At 43.6% G+C, this 12,500-nt stretch overlaps 1 protein-coding gene across 1 annotated transcript in view; it reads left to right on the plus strand.

The window, feature by feature from the left end:
- LOC146198938 (kin of IRRE-like protein 3) overlaps positions 1-12,500 on the plus strand; it is a 25,401-nt gene that overhangs the window by 4,199 nt on the left and 8,702 nt on the right. Inside the window, exons 3-5 of the mRNA XM_084592005.1 lie at positions 6,578-6,788; positions 7,553-8,036; positions 10,881-10,930. Of these exons, the coding sequence (XP_084448131.1) occupies positions 6,578-6,788; positions 7,553-8,004 (663 nt within the window). The 3' untranslated portion in view covers positions 8,005-8,036; positions 10,881-10,930. The remainder of the gene's footprint in view (positions 1-6,577; positions 6,789-7,552; positions 8,037-10,880; positions 10,931-12,500) is intronic.

Below are 12,500 nucleotides of genomic sequence, written 5' to 3' on the forward strand. Positions count from 1 at the left end.
GCTAGACGACCTCGGGAAGGAGAGTGAAAAACATTTGCGAGGGAAGGGAAGGAGAGAAACAGGACAGAATCGGGTGATTGTGGTGGCTGTAACTGCGTTATTAGTTAATCTTTTCAAAATCCTTTTGCGGCCATGCGTTCTAGGGGCGAAGTCTCACAGTCACCGGGGAAGAAAATATTTTCGACCGGAGGGTGGACAGTGGACCTTTAATGAAGTCTCACAGTCACCGGGGAAGAAAATATTTTCGACCGGAGGGTGGACAGTGGACCTTTAATGGATCATGATGTCGTGAACAAAATGTGGCCCGCTTTTGCGGCGCCTCTGATTGGCCGAGGCGGGATGACGTCATAAAGGTCTCGACCAATCAGAGCACCATCACAGTTTGCGCAAATGCGTGCCCTATATGACCATATGTCAATCAGTTAGTTACTAATTATTATTAATTGATTTATTAATAATTAACATATAATTATAATTACCACCTATTGTCTAGCTAATTAAACACTTACTAATTAGTGCCATTTGCGTAGCAGAATGCGGCACTCAGGCTTTCGCCTTTCACGACTTTAGTCGCTAAAGTCCCTCGTAATTTTTTGTACTGTTTACTGTTGCGCACTTAAACACAATGTTCTGGAAGAAAATAATTTCAAAGGCGACCTATGTATTTTTCAGGACCCAAAGCAATTACCAGCCTCTTCTCGGATAAAAACGCATTTTACGGAAGTTATATTGGCGCCATATTAAGCACACACACACATAAGAAAACAAAGTCATAAATAAGCCATCGTTTTTTTTTTCTTTCGGCAATCTATATTTATGCTGCAGACATGATCGTTTGCATAAATGAAACGGGAAATTTGCTTCACGCCGTGGCCTCGTCTTGAATCCTCAGCTCAGTTAGAACGGGTCGGCCCATCGCAGTGGCGGAGCATTGCGATTGATTGCTAGCTTCGATAAGCTTTTTCGCAGTGCTATAAACTCCCAGTGCTCGGAATGTGACAGTGATGGTGCTAGTAGTCATCCTTAAAGCCGTCTTGTATAATTCCCTGATGACTAATGTGTCGAGGACATCGTGATTGGAGGAGAGGGGCATGGCGTCACAGCCATATATGACCTCGTAAGGGTAACACAAACGCCTCATAACAACACTGATTATGTCACTGCACAGTTTCTAAATAGTTTTACGGTCCTCAAGTCGCTCTGAAGAAAGAAAAAGAATTTCACTGAAAATGAAAAATGTCTAGCTTGGACTGGGACTTCTGCCCCTTAATTCTGCCTAGACGGGCGCTCTACTCATCGAGCACTTCATACCACACTGTTAGCGGCGAATGAAAATAAAAATAAATGAGAAAAAAAAAAGAGTTTCTGCGAAGTTATATGCATATAGGGCGGCATGTCGTTGAAGGTATTTAAGTTATCGCGTGATACCGGCGAGACGAAACTTAAGTGTCCCCCGAAATTTGATTCTGGCTGTACATTTTTAGAGCTGCTTTGAAGAAAATTTCAGACGCAACCAAATTCTTATTCAGAGTATGAACTCGATGCTCATAGTATAATTTGATGTCTATTTGGCCCATTCAGTTTCACGAAAGTCGCGGAGAGTATTGAGCCGTTTTTATTTATTAACTCTTCGGTTTTAGATTCATACGGTCCCTGTGCTGGTCAGCTTATGAGGGGCGCCACAGCAAGCGACTCCACACCTGAAGTTTTGCTCTTTAACGTGAACAGACATGACACGTTACGCAGGCACTTTTGCTTTTCACTTCCATTGGAAAGCGGCAGCTGTGGTACCGGGATCAAACCCGCAACCTCAGGATCAGCAGTCGAGCTCCCTAACCACTAACCACTACTACGGGGCTATTTATTTGCAAATGCTGAAGAGTCAGTAGTTCTGCTGCTGTACAAGGGCTTGAAAAATGAATAAATGTAAAATTAATGAAAGTAATAAAAAAGAAGGTTCAGTATGAAAATTGAAGTTGAAACGATTTAAGCCGACAATACAGATTGATGTATTAAATCACGTAGCTTTAAAGTCGGTTAAAAATGGGTTTAATGGAAGATCTATAGATATTCCAGAATTAACGTTCCAGTTCTCAACTGTCAATAAAAACCTTTGTATATTAACTTATTAGTACGGAACGAAATATCACCTAAAAGTAACGTGTTTCTAGGGGTCCAGTTAATTATCAAATATTCAACAGAGGTGGATGTTGTATAAAGCAAGAGAAGGTGAACTTAAGTTCATTGCATGAACTTAACTGACTCGGTACCACCAATCAAAATGCGACCAGCGAGCTCAATTTACATCGGCCGAGATATTCACACTCTTCTTGAAATGGAGCAAATGCTTGCTAGCGTCATGTAGCTTTTTTTTTTTTTTTTTTTTTTTTTTTTTTTTGTCAGGACCGTCGTGGCACTGTCGCAGCATACAGTCGCTATCAGCGTTTTCGAGAACTACAGTTCCGCAAGATGCATTTCAGACTTCCTGTCGTTCATCACTTGTTCATATCTTCTTTATCGGACAGGTCTGTTGGTTTTCTTTCGTCTAATGATTAGGTGTCGTCTCAGACACTGTAGTTTCATGTATTAGTCATTGATATTCATCTTCCTCTTTGTTTTTTGCGTTTTTATGCGGAGTACAATGCTAAGCAGGTCATGCACTAGTGAAACAAATTACACCTGAAATAAAAACAATGTACCTACATCTGTTTTCGTTGCAATACTCTACCCGTTAACCTTTCTGGCATACACATAAGCGTTTGCCACATATGCAATCTAAATTGACGCCCAGCGTGACAATTTCGCCCTGATTCCAAGCTTATGTATTCTGTACGTCGATGACAATTAAGGCTTCTGTATTCTGGCTACCCTTGGGCCTAGACGCATGATGGGGAAGCGTCAAGCTTATCTAGGTTTTGGAAGCAAATATATTACGTTTGCTTAAACAACATTGCCCCAATAGTGCAAACAAAGGTATTTTGTTCACTTGTCTTGCAGCAGCAGGGAGCAGATTTTATCGCAAGGTGGACGACGCTGTTCTCGGCACCGCTTTGTTTAAACCATAGCTTCTGTTCTGAAGCTGTATGTGCCATGTGCCAATCACTGACTATCCTAAACGCAGCTGTATTATTTGCGTACATAAACTATCAATTACTAACCCATATCAAAACAGGTATGTCGGAGTGTCTTTGCGAGAAAGGCAGCCGTCCTTGGACGCATTCATTTGTATTATTAGCAGAGAGATAAGACAAGCTGTCTAGTTTATTTGCAATGTCCAATCGTATTTTCTCATGGCGCATTAGTCGTACAGGCTTACAATAATAGCTACGTAGATTAGGAACTGAAGCAGTTACGACTTTTGGCTGTGTGTAATCTTCACAGCGACCAAATAATTCTCTGTTTTTCTTAGGCCTCATGAATAGGAGTCATTTCACATCTTAGTGAATGCTTATCGAGTTCCCATTTGTTTATTTGGGCTTGTGTGTGCAGACAGTCTATTACTAAATGTAAACTGAATCTGAAAGTCATATAAGGTATCGAACAATGTATTTGCCCAGAAATCTTATATGCCATGAGTTCATCCGTATCTGTAGGAGCCGGTGACGCACCGGTTAGCACGTACCAAAAGTCAGTCAATGAAAGAGACGATAACAGTAATGAAAGAGGGCCTCTGAATTCAAACCTTCAATACTGCTGCATTGTAGAAACTGTACAGGAGTGGAGAAACCTAAATGAAGCAAAATGTTTAGTATAGGTAAATATTTTTGCAAGCCTTCGTAGTATTCTGTTCATGACAAACATGAATGGCTATCTCGCAACAAGCCAAGGATCTCCTTTTGTGCTCTCATTCTAACTGGACTGAACAACAGGTCGATGCAAAGCCGTTGCGGAATAACGGGGCTTACATGCTACAAAAGTATGCATGCGAAATGAATGAATGCAAATGAAGTTCATTTTTCAGTTTTTTTACTACAACGAAAACAAAGTTACTAGGCAGTGACGATAACATTTTGTAAATTAAGTGGTCATCAGGACAGATTGGTTAAAACTTCCGTCTGCGCTTTGTTCATTTGTGACTCATAGCAGTCCTCCTTCGCCGCTTAAACTTTTCCAAACAACGCATTTGCATAGTCGAAAAGTCCCCGAACTTTGTACAATTAATTCACTTTGCGTTGTTGCGTTCCATCTCAAATAGTTTACAACTGTCGGGATAACCTGTGCATGAGAGCATGCCCAGACATCGGGGAGATGATGACGGAGCTGATCAATAGACAAAGACATAATATAGCTAACTATCATCCTTATGTTCAGTACCGCCTCAAGGCTGAATGTTATTGAAAGAATAAACGCAGTGCGTTTTCTGGCAGCCTGCGCCTACATGTTGAATATGGTTTCGAACGACACAGTTTCAGCTACGTTTATGGCAGTGTGACCCATGAGTCAAAGGCAGGCAGCTGCCAAGCGATTGTAACCTTTTTAAAGCGTTAGTTATTTGTAACTGATGTTTGGAAATATTCAGGAAAGGAGGGCGAACAATAACATTAACGTCAATTTATCTCTGAGTTTAAAATCTTTGTTTGCCGTGAAGCACACAAACGTCGCGGTATAACATAATGATAAACATTAATAAATCAGTCTTTACTGCCATCAGCCATGTAGATAAATCACCTTCTTAAACACCCTAATTTCTTTCTTCGTCAACCTTGTACGCTTATAGTTTTGTCTCCATCCTTAACGTTTCCTCCCATTCGTTGATTTTGTTCTTTCATTAAAGTCACATCTATTCTTTAACAGGGCAAGACTTATCTGTTCGCCCATTTACATATTGCGCCCATGTCAATATTTTGAGCGGTTGCTCTAATGCGTTCATTTGCGAGTTTGACGTTGGATCCGATTGGAGAAACATTATTGGTAGTTAAGATCTTTAATCTATCTTTTCAATATATCAATAAACGTGTTATTACTGAATCTAAAATATTAATAGGATGAGGTTAGTGGCCCCCTTACAAACGGCGACCTCCAGTTTCGCGTTATTACTGTTATTCGACCGTTGGCGGCTGCATTTAGACGGAGAAGCGTTTATGTGTTCTGTGATGGGGGGTCCGTGCACATAGATCCCAAGGTGATCGAAATTACTCCGCAGCCCTCCACTAGGGCTCCTCTTTCTTTCTTTCTTTCTTTCTTTCTTTCTTTCTTTCTTTCTTTCTTTCTTTCTTTCTTTCTTTCTTTCTTTCTTTCTTTCTTTCTTTCTTTCTTTCTTTCTTTCTTTTCTTTCTTTCGAGATATTATTCGATATTATTATTATTATTCGAGATATTATTCGAGATATATATCTGTTGTAGGCCGTCATTGCACCCGCCACCGCTTCGGTGGTGGACGACGGCTGTTGCCGCGTACATCTTTCTCCCCCACTTCTTTTTCCTTCTTCTCTAATTTCTCTTCTGTCCGCACGAGGCAGCGGAGGTGGCTCAGCTACAGAGCCAGTAGCAGCCTGTACATTTTCTTTTCCTTCTTCCTACAGCCACAACAACAACAAGAGCCAATTTTGGAACTTTAACGTGCACTGACATCGCACAGCACACGGATGCCACTTCGTTTCGCCTCCATCGAAATGCAGCCGCAGGCGGTCGGAGGCGAAACGAAGTGGCGTCCGTGGACGACAGAAACCGCAAAACGTGAGAAGAGCTTAGCTTGAAATCGTCGTCTTCACTTCGCACTGTGCAGCATACATTGCCGTCTTTATCAAGTTCCCACAGCAAAACACCTTCGTGCTGTTAACGCCGTTATTTTCCATCTTTTAACCCCGGTAAATGTGCGAAACACATACGCGATATTCCTAAAGACAGAGACTGCAGCCCTGTCAAACAGGCTGCTAAGAACATCGAACAACGAGAAACCAGACTAGCCCATTGCAGACAAGCTTACCAAGAGCGGAAGAGAGCTAATGTCGAAGCACCCAGCAGCTTCTGCGGTCGTTAGCTTAAGTTAGTGAAGCTTGGTTCAAGGATAGCCGAACCTCTACATTTTCTCGCCTATTGATCACCGCTTGAATGTCAAAGTAAGTAGAGATATTACTTGTAGGATATAAGCAACGAATTTGACATATATCTGTACAACTCGAGTGGCAAGAACAGTTGAAATAAGGTTCTTCAGCGCGAAAATATGTCTTCGAAACAGCAATATAACTGGCAACACTTGAGAAAGGTTAAACCGGGCTAAATAGTAAGATAGTATTCTGATTTCTCAAGTATACTGCTCATGTGCCCGCTCTCATTACGAAGTTGTATCGGGCTTAACCGCCCGATGCGAATTCCAAATCCAAATAAGCTTTCCAACACCTCGTCGCTGAGGCACTTGGAACTTTGCCACTCCTGGGCATCCAGAGCACAACCCTGCAATCGTCGAGCGCTGTTACACCCGGAAGCCCACGATACGGTGTTTCGCTGTTTTCGATGTACAATTACGTAATACTTCAGCTTTACGAACACGAAGCCCGTGCTTCGCCCGCGTTTTTCCGTTTAAAAAAAATAAACATCGCTCCATTTTCTTGACCGTTCAGTTGTGTGCCACTCCGCAGGTGTCGTGGATTCGGCTGCGTGACTTCCACCTTCTGACCGTGGGGCTGACACGGTACACGTCGGACGAGCGCTTCCAGACGGTGCACATGCAGTTCTCCAATAACTGGGCGCTGCAGATACGCGACGCCCAGCTCAGGGACGCCGGCCTCTACGAGTGCCTCGTTAACTCGGACCCGCCCCTGAGACAGGTCGTCTCTCTTCGCGTCGTCAGTGAGTAGATGTCTTCCAGTCACCTAATGCCCCAGTTCCTGCCTCTTTGGCGGGCACCCTCCGCTCATAAACTTCGATAATTCCTCCTCAGACAACTTCCGCAGTTCTGAAAACTGGAGGAGATGGTTTGCATAAAATCACACATACTCTTACAGCGCTGTGTTGTCCTACCTCTCCTTTGTCCGTCTTGTTCGTGCTTTAAACTACATTTAATTTCTTCGGAGAAGATTTACAGGCGCAACGGTGGTACAGCCGGAACAATGTTGGTTGGGGACCTTCTGTCCATGTGTGGCTCCGAAGGTGTTCTTGTGTAGAATGGACAAGAGAGGCAGGACGGCGCGGCTTAGTACTCGCTATAAAAATATATCTTTTAATAAAACGAGTATACGAGGTCGCGGGGCTCGATAGTTTAACAGGTAATTCGAATACGTAAACTGGATTCTCGCGCTGCTTGCCTGTATAAAGACGTCCTCTAGTTTTGTTACCACTGATATATATATATATATATATATATATATATATATATATATATATATATCGGTGCTTGCGTATAATAACGCACGTTCAGTACTCTGAGATGGCGCAATGATGAAGGATTCGCCGCCGCTTACTCAAGTATCGCTTAAGTTCACCAACAAGCTTGAACCTTGAAGGCGTTAGTGTATTGGTTCCGGTGTTGTGTTGTTTATACACTGCTTTGCCATAGCTGTCGCAATTTTTGTGCTATCACCCCTATTCACAAATTTCATTTTGACGATACGCAGTACCCAAAGCGAGCATCTTGGGGGGACCCGACATTCACGTGGAGGCCGGCTCGGCACTTAACCTGACCTGCACCATCAGCGAGAGTCCCGAGGCACCGGCGTTCGTCTTCTGGTACCACCAGGGGCGGCTCATCAACTTCGAGCGCGGCGGCCGCGTGAGCGTGGCCAAGGGCCGCAACGGCACCGCATTGTCGCGCCTGCTTCTGCCCGCCGTGGACGCGTCAGACTCCGGCAACTACACGTGCAAACCGGCCAACGCAAACGCCACCTGGGTGCTGGTGCACGTTCTGGAGAGTCACCGGCGGCTGGCCGCCGTGCAGAACGATGCTGGTGGCATGGCGCTCACGGCAGGAGCGCCGCACTGCGCGGCTGCCTGCTCGCTGTTGCCGCTGCTGGTGTCGCTGCTGGTGCAGTGGCTGCTCGCCTGTGCCCACCACTGCGGGGCCAGGTGACCGGCCGCCGCCGCAGGAGAGACGCTTGACCTGTGAGTGGCACCCAAGCTGATATCATTGGCCAATTCGATACTCTGATTTTTTACTGTACCGTGTGTCCAAGTTAAAGATTTAAGGGAGGCCAGAGAAACCACTTGTATACAGCTGCCGCCGGCCATCTGGCGCACCACAGGCAATTTTTATTTTGCAAATAACTAATTAGTAATTAAGATAGTTTTTCTAATTTATTAACTATTGTCTTTAGACTATAAATTTGATTTGCAAAGTTGGAGAGCACCTCTGATTTGCAAAGTTGGAGAACACCTAGCTGCGCCTGTTTTTTTTTTTCTTTGCAAAGTTGGAGAGCACCTCTGAAATTCCATTCTATTTATTTCCGATAAAGAAATCCTCATGTGTATCGTGTTTCCAAGCTTTAAAGAAAGCCCCCGAAATACAAAGAAATATCAGTGGACTAACGCAATCGTGTCTCACGATTGTGGTGCCCCTTAGCATGGCCCTAATGAACGAAATTAGCTGTGGCCGTGACTAGACTGCCAAGTCTTAGAGGTAGGCTGATACGTTGGTGATGGTTGCAGCCAGCGCAGTAAGCTCGCTGCGACTTGCACCGTCCCATGCGCCGACTGCGTGAAGCGGACGAAGAACCACCGCAGGCATATCGTCCTGCCGCTCAACGGTGTCGTGGAGTCAAGGCCGCAGCTGATTTCGTTCACTGGAACCCAGGTTGAGAGCAGCACAATCGCGGCGCACGGATGCGCCGGTCACGTATTTTGCGGGCTTTCTTTTGAGCTTGGAAAAACGATACACGTGAGGCTTTCTTTATTGTAAATAAATGGAATGGGGGCTTTAGAAGGTGCTCTCTAACTTTGCAAATCCATTTATTGTCTAAAGGCAACATTCAGTAAATAAAAAAAAATATTAGTAAATTGGAAAACAAAAATTTCTTGTGGTGCGTCAGGCGGCTGGCAGCTCTATACAATTGCTTTCTCTGGCCTACCTCAAATGTTTTATTTTTTAACCTTTTCCTAAAGTTAGCTTGGACACCTCGTATATGGAGCTTTAATAGCACGCAAAATTAAACTGCTCCAGGGTGGGGAGGGAGGAGGTGAAGGGTGGCTGATCCTGGCCCTGATGGGGCTGGGACAGGTAGGTCACCGCCGCTTGCGACGGGGGCTAGCCTGCCACTGAATTTTTATCTGTTGTAGGCCGTCATTGCACCCGCCACAGCTTCGGTAGTGGGGGACAACTGCTGTTGTTGCGGCGTGCGTCTTTCTCTCCCTCTTCTTTTTTCTTTCTTGTCTATTTTCTCTTCTGTCCGCACGAGGCAGCGGAGGTGGCTCAGATACAGAGCCAGTAGCAGGCCCGTGAATTTCCTTTTCTTTTTCTCCTGCAGCCACAACAACAACTACAGGGTGTATACCCATAGACACTTTTAGTCTGCACGCTCTGTTTTCGCCACCGTGGTTTTCGCTAACGCAAAAGTCTGTTCATGTTGGTCTGTTCATTATGAATATGAACAGAGAAATGAAAGACAAGGAGCCAATGCAGATGCATGAGCGCTGACTTGCAAGCTTGTTTCGAGCCTGGGAACAGTTTTATATAGCTGAAACAAGGTCAAAATCACACATGCGCCTTCGTATCCTTGTCTTTCTTTGCGCTGTACATTTTCATCACGTTCTGTTTTTTTTTTTTATGTTTTATGAGCAGATATTTTGTGCTGTACAACTAATGTGACTAGGGCGACTGCGATAGCCGCAGCGTGCTGAAAATGCAAATGTTTACGTAAGAAATGCCCTCTCCGCGCATCGACACTTAGAGCGGAACGTTCGCCGCAGAGCATTGTTTAGGCTGTTGTTGAAAGTTGTCCTGCTAAAAAAAAACAAAAAAAAAAACAGGCAGTTATGTGAGGGGTACTACATACAGCTTCGTATCCATCTCTTTTATCTCTCGTTCCGCTAGCGCTCTGCAAAACGAACGACGTTCACAGGAGCAGGTCAGCAGTGGGATGCGGAATACGCTTGCGTTTTCACATCATGCTCGGAGATGTTTGAAACAACAGTGCAGGCAAATTAGAAATGGTGTTCAAATTCATCATTGCACATCTCTCGCTTGAAATGTTTATGGTCACCATAAACGAAAACGTTGCTTTATTCTTAACGCCTCTGGCTCATAATGGTTGCATATTTGGCGAATATGGACGTACTTCGCCAAAATGGGATCTTTTGGAAATATTGATTTATAGAATATTTGGGCGCGAAAAGAAGAGTAAACGGACGTTACATGCGTAGACAAAAATGGTTGTTAACGTCGCGTAGCTCTGACGTTGAATGCATTGCAGACCAAGCATTTGTTGCGCTTCTAGAACGGAAGTGGTTGTAAATTATGAGCCATTCTATGAGATATTTGACCGGTGTCATTTTTAGACCAGTGAGTGTGGTAGCTGGAAAGTCTAAAGTGCAGGGCTTCTGGCTATGAAATTTCACATTAGTTATGCCCGTAGTGAACACAAAACGCGCAGGAAAACGTGAACCTGAGATGACACGGGACTAACGCCTCTCTGCATCCTTTATCGTCGGTGTTTTTATGCACGCTTTTTCTTCACTCTTTATTACACAATAGCCAGACCCACTTTTCGCTATGTTATGTCCATCTCGGATTTCTCAAAAAGGCTGAAGAATCACAAAAGACGTTGGTAACCTTCATGATCTTCGACTCTGATTTAGAGGTGGTTAACTACATCATCGTATATAGACATGAATGTAGGTTTTATCAAGGGATTCTGGCATAATTGTTTTTTTTTTTTTTGCGACGGCCGTTTTTAATAATGCGCTATTTATCTCGACGCCTTAATGAAATGCGGCCTATGTTCTTTTGCGCAGGTAAATAACATGGTTCGCGACCAACTACGCTTGATGCCAGGTCGTCACAAGTAAGTACAAACTTGCAAATCTGTTTTGCTAATAGGAGCACTGATAATTCAAAAACTTAACTAAGCCTTGTTCTGTTGGTTCTTCAAAGCTAATAGTCTGTGGGTGTTTTTCTACTGTAGCTACCCACGAGATAGGCAGGGTTAAAAACGCCCCATTTATTCTGACCGCCATTTAAATATGTATCGAAATCTTGGCATGTAGCTTGGTTAGCATAATAAATACTGATTTGCCCAATTTAGGTGAGTTGAAAGCGCCTATTTGATTTTTTAATATTCTTTCGTCAAGACGAGTTTTGCTCAATTGCATGTCGTTAGTAAAATCTATGTGTCATTGCAAACCTGGTTGGAGAAATTCGGTAGTATCATGGCCGGTGCTCACTATATGTTGGGAAACATTCCTAAAGGAACTAAGGAGAACTAAAAGAAGCAATTGGGGGGACGTTTTATCTCGCCATGTTTGTTCATTTTTACATTTGACGAGAGTGTAAGCGCTGCTGATAGCTTCAAGTTGAGAAAGGTAACTAAGTCAGGAATTGAACAATGAAAATAAAACAAAAGAATACGACAATTATTGCAGAACAAAAAAACAACGATATGGGATTCAAACTTCCTTCATTTTAGAAGAATGCATTGCTAGTAATAAAGGCCTATTATAAACGTGTACACGCTGCAAAGATCCCTGAAATGCTTATAGCCTATGCATGCAAGGAATGTGCAGTGAGTGAAGTTTTATGCAGAAATTAATTTCGTTGCCATTTCCACGTTAGAACTGAAAACGTCCAAGGGGAGTTAGTTTAACAAAAGGATGTATTTTGGAAGAAAATAAAAAATGATTGTTGCGCAAAATTATCTGCAGAGATCATTAACGAAATGCCTCTAACTTGTTCTCTTTCAACCGGCCGTTACCTGCACGTTGACCGTCACCTTCACGATGATCAGCCTTGAGCCAAGAAGCGCTCGCATCATGCGTTCGATTTTTTGTTTAACACTCAGCTTATCTTTAGGTTAATTCTGAGCTACTCTCTCAGCTGTGCACGTAACGCACCGCCGTTAAACGACGACCCGCTGCTTATAGTGTCTTTGCGGCAGAAATCAGCCTGTGCCTGATCCGAAGCACCTGTTTCGTAACTCTGGCTAGTTCTCGCCCTGTTTTCATTCAGCTCCATCTCTTTTTGCGAGGCGGAGGTCATTAGGCTAAGGGAAAACAGAACACAAAGTTGTAGAAGCAACGACTATGCTTAATTTTCATTCGTTTAGCCTCTGTCACGCGATGTGGCACTGCGTGCTTTTTCTTTTTCTGTTTGTTTCCTAGTGGGAAACAGTGAATAACAGTGAATACAAGAGGAGACGAGAAAAACGCTCGAGTAAGGATAAATGCATGAACTTAGGAAAAGAAGAACACTATGGAAAAGCAACGCATAAATATATTTTTGCTGTGTTCGCAATTTTGTATTTACGCGCACCTAGCAAACAGCACACTAAACTAAAATGGCTTTCTTTTCACCGTTCCCGGGAGTTTGACCAGGATAAAGTTTGCTGAGATTTCGCAGCAGAATGTGCATGACACAAT

This window comes from Amblyomma maculatum, chromosome 2, assembly GCF_055883805.1.
Source record: "Amblyomma maculatum isolate TAMU_Amacu chromosome 2, ASM5588380v1, whole genome shotgun sequence".
Lineage (NCBI taxonomy): Eukaryota > Metazoa > Arthropoda > Arachnida > Ixodida > Ixodidae > Amblyomma > Amblyomma maculatum.